Source organism: Micropterus dolomieu, linkage group LG19, assembly GCF_021292245.1.
Source record: "Micropterus dolomieu isolate WLL.071019.BEF.003 ecotype Adirondacks linkage group LG19, ASM2129224v1, whole genome shotgun sequence".
NCBI classification, from domain to species: Eukaryota; Metazoa; Chordata; class Actinopteri; order Centrarchiformes; family Centrarchidae; genus Micropterus; species Micropterus dolomieu.
The window spans coordinates 6203624-6214187 of record NC_060168.1 but is presented as its reverse complement, the minus strand read 5'-3'; the positions used below and the strand labels follow the sequence as shown (position 1 = coordinate 6214187).

Genomic DNA, 10564 nt, shown 5'->3' with positions numbered 1-10564 from the left:
CACTGTGGATTAAATTATTCTTTGTGCATTGTAGGGAAGCATGTTTCTGGCTTGTGTGAATGTGGGAGTCTTGAGACAATAGGGCATGTTTTCCTGGAATGCAGAAAGTATAAGGCAGAAAGAAATGTACTCTTTAATAAACTGTCAGGACTTGGAGTTAAGGCTTTTTCTGTTTTAGCTTTGTTTGGGCACAGTGACGAGCATAAACTGATCTCCAAGGCAGTCCTTCATTCTTGCATGACACAGGACTGTATGTAAGAATTTAGTTAAAACTTTGACCTGTGGAGGGCAGTAATACGCTCATAAGCGTCTACACTGCCGGAATCTTACAAGAAGAAGAAGAAGAAGACGACGACGACGACATAAACGGGACAAAAGAGCAGCCGTTCGTGTAACTGTTTGTTTCATGAATGGACAACAAGCTGCCTTTGTCACTTGGAGCTAATAGCTGGTTTCAATATTTTATATTGCACGCTACCAGCTGGTAAGAGACAGCTGTGTTTACATTTGTTAGTATTTATTTATTTAGCAGCTAATAGAGTGCTAGCCTTTAAACACTGACGTTTACGTAACGTTAAGTAACTATATTACAAACTTTAGATTTGAGATATGTGAATGGGATTTGTATAATGTTTCTTTATGTTGTCCTTTTAAATTTCTTGTGTAAATATGTATTAATTCACTTATTTGACTTTAGTACATTAAAATTAAATTAAAATGAGTAAATGAATGTAGCTAACTAGCTAACTAAGTTACACTTGGACTGATAATACAATACAGGCCGGGTGTGCAGTCCCAATGCTTGGCATGTCTTATCATCGAATCGGTCAGTCTAATGTAATACATATGACACGCCTTGATTACCTGGCTGATTCCATGACACTTTTTCCAGTTCCGCGGCGATATTTTTTGACTGGTTTGGCTGGAGAACTCGACTCCAGGTGAACTTCTTGTAGTCCGTAGCATCTGTGTTCCAGGTTTTTCAGTGAATAGTGATGGAGTTGTGGCAGAGGGACAGGCTGTCAGAGCTGGTGGAGGATCTGACAACATCAGGACAACCGCAGCTCAACCAGGACAAGCTGAAGGAGATCAAGAAGATCTGCAAGTATGTCACTAACTGATGGCAATAAGCCTACCCATCTCAGGATCACTCATAAGTAACTGTACCATCATTTATTTAAAATATATTTGGTAGTATCACTAAAGACCAAGATCAACAACACAATGTGCCCCATGGTCTCTGAAACACTGTACCACACATTAACCCTGCAGTTATTTATTTATTTATTTATTTTTTTAAACCCAGATTCCACCATCAAAAGGGAGTTAAGTGGACACACTTCACTTTCAAATTGACCAGTCTAGTCTTTCGTTTGACTTCAAACATGCAAATTGTCAGCACTCAGTGGCAGAAAGTGTACAAAGCACTTGAAAACAAAATGATATACAGTTTAAGCTGCTATTGTCTGATATTTTGCATCACCATTACTAATTAGGTCTGCAAATATTTTGATGGTGTAAGATTTTGGACACATGACAGTAAAGTTAGAGTTCACAGGATTATAAGAATGCGGATAAGATAAATGCTTTAAAAATATGTATATATTGTTAAATGGATTTCACTGAAAAATCACTACTAAGTATTCCCTCGGTGCCTGTCGCTCCTCCCAGAGTGTCTAATGACTGCATAGACCACGTGTACCACTCAGTGATGTCCCAGCTCAACCAAGAACATGCAGAGGTCCGACTGTCTGCCTTTCAGATCGCCAGTGAGCTCTTCTCCAGATCACACCACTTCAGAACCCTGTTGGTGGACAACTTTCAGGTACTGGTATCATAGTAGACTGACTTCGGGTATTAATTTATTTTACACTACAACACTAAAGTGTAGTGATTAATACATATTTGATCAGAGAAAGAGAGCATAGTCATAATGTTTTTCCCATGTCATTGTAACCTGTCAGTTTATCATACTCTATGCAAGGTCTTATGGAAATAAAGGTATGTCTGAACAAGCTCTGTGGAACCTGGACACTAAATACTGTATGGTTCTGTCAGGAACGAGAATGTTGGTCAGCTTTTGGAAATATATCTTCAAGTACGTCGTGTGTCCTCTCAATCCTCCCCGTCCTGCAGGAGTTCTTGGAGTTGACAGTAGAGACTGACTCAGAGCAGCCCCTCCCCCCTCCTAAAGATATAGCCAGGAAGCTGAGGTCCCTTGCCATCCAGACTGTCCAGTCATGGCAGACCTCTTATGGGACTGCTTATAAGAAGTTAGCACTGGGTTACCACTTTCTCAAACAGGTTAAGAAGGTAAGAGGGATATAAAAACTGTCTTTTTTTTCTTTTGCTATTGCATGAAAAAGTGTCCAGTGCTTCATGTTAGCTAGGGGCGGCTGTGGCTCAGGTGGTAGAGCGGGTTGGCTGTTAATCGGAAGGTGGTTCAATCCCTGGCTCCCCCTGGTTGCGTGTCGAAGTGTCCTTGGGCAAGATACTGAACCCCGAATTGCCCCTGGCGGCTATTACGCCAGTGTATGAGTGAGTGTGAATGTTAGTTTCCGTTTGAGCACTTAGGCTCAGTGTATGAATGTGTGTGACTGGTGAATGCAGATGTAGTGTAAAAGCGCTTTGAGTGGTCGAAAAGACTAGAAAGGCGCTATACAAGTACGGAGCATTTACATTTAATGATAAATACCCAAACACTGAATTGCATGATTCAGAGCCACTATAATGTAAAAAGCTGCATGCCTATTAAAGTGTGTCACATTGTTACTGTGGATGAGTCTAATAACAACACTACATAGTTTATATCCCTGTACAGTTCTTTTCAAATGTTAAGAAATAGATAAAGCACCATTCATGCCTCTGACTTGTGAGGAGATGTGACTAGAGTAGCATCTACACAGACATCTAAAATTAATTGGTCATGCAGACTCATATTTTACACAAGGCTAAGAGTCTACTGCCATGCTAGCGGCTGTGTGCGGCTCTACATAGGCACAGTGGTGCTTTGAGCTAATTGCCAAAATTAGGATGCTAACATGCTTATGTTAAGTGCGTGTAATGGGTTCCTTTCATGTCTTAGCTCCTCCCAGAAATGAGGCAAGAGAGAGATGTGAGGACGGAGGAACTGTATTTACCAAACCTCAAATGTGTAGCAATGTCCCATCAACAGTCTAAAATAAATCCCTGTCCATGCGGTCAGGTGGACTTCCAGGATGCTGAGGCCAGGACGGTAGCTGAGAGGAGGAGGGAGGAGGAGAGACAGAGGAGAATGGAGAGGATCTACAAGGAGAGAGTGGAGGCAGCCTCCAAAGACATGGAGGGTAAACACCACATCATCCAACAACACCACTTCTAGTGATTTTTAAAAAACAACACCAATAATAAATTTTTTGGGACTGGACCAAATATTCAGTGTTTGCTTCTGATTGACAATCCAACATACTCGTACTGTAATCCCATGTAGTCCTGCTGAGACCTAGAATGAATGTTCTTTTGTGTCGCATGTTTCCAAAGGAAGCAAATATTTAGTATTTTTATCATTCTAATCTCATTAATTAAAATTACTTTTAGTTTTGTTTTTTGGCTTGCATAGAATTGTTTGACTCAAACAAAAACTGGTATTTAAATATCTTTTTAAATAAGATTCTTACACTCCTACAAAACACCAAAACATGCTGTTAGTGTTTAAGTGTTGCATATAATTTCTTTGTTAGAGTCATACCAGGAAATGGAGGCAACGCTGATAGAGATGGACTCCTGTATGAGGCTGCTTTTCCCTGAGTTTGACCTTGCAGACATCCAGACAACCATCAGCAGCCCTCCAAACTCCCAACCAGCCAATGAATATTCATCAATTGATGAACAGCCTTGTTGCAGCAAAGACCTAAGGGATGACAGGAGAGAAGGGATGATACAAGAGGTCAGCAGGGAAGAAGAGAACAGCAATGTGGAGGGAAAGAGAGGAAAGGAAGACAAAGGAATGACAGAGGAGATGAGAAACAGCAGGAGGGAGGAGAAGAAAGGGAAGGAAAAGGAGAGGTCTGGCGATGAGGAGGGGGAAGATAAAGAGAGGAGGGATGGAAATGAGCAGGTGGAGAAGAAGGGAGAGGAGGTAGAAGATAGGGAACAAAAGAAGCTAGATATAAAGGAAGCGCAGAGTAAGGGAGAGGAGGAGGAAGACGAGGAGGGAAGTGGTGATGAAGAAGAGGAGGAACCTCTTTGTGAAGACTTGTTTATTCGGAACTCTGGACTCATCTCTCACTCCTACAGTCTGGACCTGAACCTCATTCCTGGTAGGTACAACTCAACAAGGTACATGTGAAATGCCTGAAAGCGCACCCACATCTTAGAATGCTAAATATGTAATACAACAAATCCTAGAATGTTTACTTTCTGTTGACAGAGCCCTACAGGTGTTGATTTAATGTGGGAATGCAAAAAATATATAGACAAATTTCAGTATAAAGTACTACAGTCCAGCAGTAAATAGTTCCACATTTTCCAGGGTAGGCGTAAATCATTCAGTGTCACAGAATTATATTCACTGATGGTCCCAAAGCATCGTTCATTAATTGCATGTCATTTTGAAACACAGTAGTCAAGTAGAGGCAGATGGAACTCTATCTTTGATCGTTGATTGGCCGCTTGCCTTAGTTATGACTTTACGTCCAAACTACAGTAGTTAGGTTCTGATCCAAGTAATCATCATGCGACCAATTTTAGTAGCTGCGCGCACACAGTCACTCAGACCCGACGACGACGTGACGCTAGGACAGGTCTGACCGGAGCGAATATTGGAGTGGCTTTCAACGATGCCGACAACTGGGGGACCCCAAGGGACATCATGCTTTATTTGTGCTGACTGGTAATCTGGCTTTTTTCATTTTGATGGTAATTTGTCACTTTCATGAAGTATGTATCGCTTGCCAACATAGGTACTTTCTTAGCATACAGCTAACGGTAACTACAACTGTGAAGGTGTAGGCTGGTGTATCGAGCAAGAGCTGATGAATTATCAGTAGCAGCAGCTGAGTTGTAAAACAGCAGTGCCGCTGTCTTGGAGAAGTTAGCCAGCGCTAACATTAGGTAAGACGATGTAGGTGTAGACTGCGCCGGAGAGCTATTTATAACTTACACAAACATCTCTGCTTATACCTAGCGTTACCTTGTATCTAATCTGTTTATGCATTTCCTATCTTATGTCTGCAAGCGTTGTTTGACTGAATGTTACTCTGTTATATCTTTGAACAAGACATTTTACAAATATAATGATGAAGTTTATTTGTGTGTTTTTGTAGTTATGAGAAGGACACATCAACATTAGTGTACATAAATAATGCTGGCTAAAGGTCCCCAAGTATCTGCGTTTGTGGTATATAAGCTACTTATTATATAGTTTGACATTATATATACTGTAGCTAAACCTACTGTGTGAAAACACTAATACTGTAAATGGTTCTGCTTTGCCACGAATTATAAAATCAGAAGGGAAAAATTACTGTGCATTTTATTTCTACTGTGCCCTCAGGTCACCTGCAGATTTGGAGGTTCCAAAACCCTGTACTTCTCACCAGTGTATGCTGATCGGACCAAGCTGGCTGGCCTGAATTACAACCACCGTGTCTACAGACCAGCCGGAGGAAAGCTGATGACACAGTTCAGTATGTTGCATTAGTAGTACTCCTATGCATTTTACTCAATACATTTATAAGTGATGAGTCAAAAACGATTCAACAGTATGAGGAATACAGAATGATGGTGCTGATTTATTGTTTTGGTTGCATTTTATGTGGAAATGCTAACTACTCTATAAGAGAACAATGTCAGGTTTTACAAACTTTTCACTAAGCTGATACTCCTTTCTGTATTACCAGATATGGCAAGGTGTGCAACAAAAAGTCTAGAAAGTGGAGCTTGTACTCATTGAAAGTGGAGAAGGACTACAGTTACATCGCAGACCTCCAGAGTGCCATCCTCCTCCCCGTCAACATGTGTCCCTGCCCAAACTGTATTGCTAGGGACAGCAAGGTGATAACAAAAGTAATGTAATTGGTTTTGAAATGTGGTACTCATGTAAGAGAGGTGATCTCCACAGCAACGATACGATGCTATGTGTAAAGTCTGAACTGTCTTCGTAATCAGTTAAGATACCTCTGAACACACCTTGTCTTTCTTCCTGTATATACTTATTTTAATAATGAAACTACAACCTATATCACAAATAGATCATTTATAGTTTTAGTAGTATAATAATAAACAATAAACAAGTGTTATACCACATTTGTTGGTCATTATTTCAGACATAAGAAATAAATGTAGTTGCTTGATTGTTTATGCTGCAAGTGTAAAGAAAAGACATTTATCATTTTCAATGTTTTATTTAAAGAATAAAAATATTAAGGAAAGAATATACTTTGTATTTTCTCTACGCTCCTGGGAAGAAAACAAAAACAATGTACAGGTATTTATCCACACAGTGGATGGGATCATTTGCATATCTGTTAGTGACATTACATCTTACTACCTACTAAGACTAAACGTCTGTATTGTCCTAGTGGATCAGAAGAACGGTCCGATTTCTTCCAGACAGTAACTCGGTATCAGGACTCTGTGACCAAGTGCTCCACACTGCCACACTACAAACTGTCTGTATGCTGCCTGACTGAACTGCCTGTTACTCTGTCCTGGGTCTGGAAGATCAGCCATGTGTGGTGCATGGAAACACAGTAGTCTGGATGTTGTCCACAGTCCTCATATTCTGGTCTGTAAAGGAATATATAGTTGTTAGAACCCCAAATTGGAAAGATTGGTGTAACTGGAAAGAACATTCATCAACAAGATCAGATATTTTATTGAACTGGGCTTTGTTGTTCTCTAACAGGACTTTTGAGTCCACTTTACCCACCAGGTCAATCTACATAACACAGATGAGCCAATAGCTGAAGCAGAGCTGTAGGTAGCGGTGGTGTAATCAGTAAACAATAATAAAAACATCATAACAATAGTGATGGATTACATTTATATAGCACTTTATTTTTTCAATTTTATTTATATAGCACCAAATCACAACAACTGTACAAGACGCCCCATAGCGTCTTATAGAGATGCATCCGGAAGCTTCTCTATGAGACGCTGAAGGGTATCTTTGGCGTCAAATAACTACGTTTTGTCACTTTTTGGTACAAGTGTTGGTATTGGACGTCCTGAGATGAGAATGGTCTGGTATTATACATGTGTGCCTTTGGCTGGCCACAATAAAAGGCCACTCGTAAATGTGCAGTTCCATCACACAGCACAATGCAACAGATACCTCAAGTTTTGAGGGAGCGTGCAATTGGCATGCTGACTGCAGAAATGTCCACCAGAGCTGTTGCCCGTGAGTTGAATGTTCATTTCTCTACCATGAGCCGTCTCTAAAGGCGTTTCAGAGAATTTGGCAGTACATCCAACCGGCCTCACAATCGCAGACCACGAGTAACCACACCAGCCTAGCTTTTTCACCTCCAAGATCGTCTGAGACCAGCCACCCAGACAGCTGCTGCAACAATTGGTTTGCATAACCAAAGAATTTCTGCACAAACTTTCAGGAACGGTCTCAGGGAAGCTCATCTGCATGCTCATCGTCCTCATCAGGGTCTCGACCTGACTGCAGTTTGTCGTCACATTTGATGGCATCCCGGTTATCACTGTATAGGGCAGATGGCAGACAGCGACACCAGATAATGACTGGTTTCCGGACCTCCCCAATACAGTGAAACTGCACATTTTCGAGTGGCCTTTTATTGTGACCAGCCTAAGGCACACCTGTGCAATACACATGCTGTCCACCTGTGAGGTGGATGGATTATCTTGGCAAATAGAGAAGTGCTCTGTTGCCTATAGCAGCAGGAACAAAAGATTTTTTGTGTCTCTCCTGCATTTAGCCAGACGTCAACAACATGAAGCAGCTGTTAAGGGGGTGACTTGGGTCGGCCAGGACTGACTGTGCCTTCTTAAGGGTCCTTGTCTCATATAAGGAATTTAAATCAGTCCGAGGGTTGTGGGCAATTTTGCCACACACCTTTACTATATATTGCAGCCTGTTTTTGTTTTTAAGAGTGAGGGACCCAAACCAGCTCACAACCTCCCCAATATTAACATGCTAGCTTGATAGTGAGCACTAACAGCCAGGTTAGTTGTTCATTGTCATAATGGTAAAGTTAGGTGTTTTCTTACCCGTGATTCAGACACGTTGTGAGTGGCACCAGTGTGTAAACTATATGTGTTCTGCAATTATTTACTTGACATGAAATATTTGTATTTGTATGTATCAGTCTTTCTTTTCTTTACCTTCTCTCTTACAGGGCTTCATGTTAAGGAGACAGAGGATAATGAGGCAGTGGTTTCCACGGTGATAGACCTCTATAGACTGATAAAAACCAAACACCTACCAGCTGTGCAGGGCTGGGTTCAGGTTGGTACAAACACACAGGGCTCACATATGACATCCACAGGGTTCCCAGGCGTCCTGGTAAACAGTTGTCCAATTTTCCAGTCATGGAAAACACCTGGCAAATGAGAGAAAAAGTAAAATGTCCTGGAAAATCTTGTACTGTCTGGGAAAATTATTTTTTAGCAAATGTCTGATGCAATTACTGTTATTCCCCTCCCGCCGCGCGGCCACACGTGGGAGAGGATAACAAACAGCAGCAGCTGCTGAGCCATTCATCATAAACTTTGGCTTTAAAACCTCATACAACAAGACCCAAACAAAGAAGTGCTGAACACAAAATAGGTTAGTAACCTCATGTAATGTTAAAGTTTTATTTAGTTAACATAACACTGGATTTGAGAGTCTGCGTATGTTGACTTACAGTAGGCTAGTTAGTAAGCTGTCATTAATGGCATTGCACATTACATGGTTGTGCTCTGTTATTTACATTTATTCATTTAGCTGACGCTTTTATCCAAAGCAACTTACAATTGCTATACATGTCAGAGGTTGCACGCCGCTGGAGCAACTAGGGGTTAAGTGTCTTGCTCAGGGACACACTGCTGGATATCTCACAGTGGGAATTGAACCTGGGTCTCCAAAGGCAAGCATCTTATCTATGCGCCATCACCACCCCAGGTTATAGTTACAGAATTCCTTATAGCTATGCAGTTTTCTAAGCCTGGTTGAGACTTGACTTGGACTCTAGCGCCCCAGATCCAGCTCATATATTTCAGCATTGATAATTTCTATAAGTAGGCTTGTGTTAAAATATCATCACATCTCGTTCTTGTGACACCAATATCGTGACCTCACCACTTTTCAACACAAAGTGCTGCCTTTGCGTGTCGATATCTTTCTTATTGCAGTAGCCAAATGCACGTTCTTTATAAAACATGTAAACTTAAAACAGACCCCTCTTACACTGTCTGTGACATTAATTCAAGTGACCAAAACTCTGAATAATGTACATTGCCTTATCCTCCAAAGGTCAATATTAGTCAACGATGGCTGGTAATTGTAGTAGTTTTTATGAGGTTTTCACAGTTATCTCAGAGCGCTTTTCATAAGAGAGCAGGTCTCGACCATACTCTGTGATGATATTTATAGAAACCCAACAGTTCCCACCAAGAGCAGCACTAGGCGACAGAGGCAAGGAAAAACTTCCTTTTAAGAGGCAGAAACCCCGAGCAGAACCATGGCTCAGGGTGGGCGGCCATCTGCCTTGACCGGTTGGGGTTGAGAGAGAGAGGGAGAGAGAGAGGGAGAGAGAGGGGGGGTGAGGGGAGGGAGGCATCTTAGACAATAGAGGGTATGCGCATGATGTCACAGAACGCAGTTAGGCTCACTGAGTGGCAGAAAGACGAGGAGCAGTATTAGCTTGAATCGGCTAAAACACAAACAACACATCTAAAATGGGAAAGAGCTGGACCGCTGGTTCTTTGGTAAGCAGTAAGGATCACTGTTGAGTCGGACTACCTTTAATTTGAGCAAACGCAGCCATGGTAAAAGATGTTTTGCCACTCAGTCCAGCTTGTTCTGGAAGGGGAAGTGACATCAATGCATACCCTCTATATACACACAGAGGTACAGACAGTAAAGGTGATGTTGCTATAGACTGAATGAATAATGGTACAGATATTTATAGTAGTGTTAATGATAATAATCAAAATGTTAATGATTATAATAACAATAATAACAATAGGACTAGTAACAATAATTGTAGCAGAGGGTGTCGAGCAGGAACACGGGGGCAGCAGGTGACCCGCAGCCACAGATCCAGACTCCACAGCTCCAGAGCCAGAAAACCTGCAGGAAGTGATAGGAGGAGAGAGGAGAGGGACGAGAAAGCACAAGACTACCGGAAAGGGGAGAAGTTGTGTTAGTAACATGCAATAATGGGATGAGGTTGCATACAGAGGGAGAGAAAGAAGAGGAGAGAGGAGCTCAGTGCATCATGGGAAGTTCCCCGGCAGTCTAGGCCTATAGCAGCATAACTAAGGGATGGTTCAGGACTCACCTGAGCCAGCCCTAACTATAAGCTTTATCAAAGAGGAAAGTCTTAAGCCTACTCTTAAATGTGGAGAT

The 10564-nt window shown here is 41.6% G+C and overlaps 1 protein-coding gene across 5 annotated transcripts in view; it reads left to right on the top strand.

The window, feature by feature from the left end:
* Nucleotides 1–280: 280 nt before the first annotated feature.
* The window catches only part of uvssa (UV-stimulated scaffold protein A), an 82896-nt gene continuing 72612 nt past the window's right edge, over nt 281–10564 (top strand). The window contains exons 1-7 of one of the 5 annotated variants that reach the window (XM_046030852.1): nt 281–484; nt 893–1105; nt 1672–1825; nt 2137–2313; nt 3206–3326; nt 3720–4298; nt 8349–8458. In XM_046030852.1, coding sequence (XP_045886808.1) covers nt 996–1105; nt 1672–1825; nt 2137–2313; nt 3206–3326; nt 3720–4298; nt 8349–8458 — 1251 coding nt within the window. In that variant the 5' untranslated portion in view covers nt 281–484; nt 893–995. The other 4 variants (XM_046030851.1, XM_046030850.1, XM_046030848.1 and 1 more) reach the window with 4 other exon arrangements.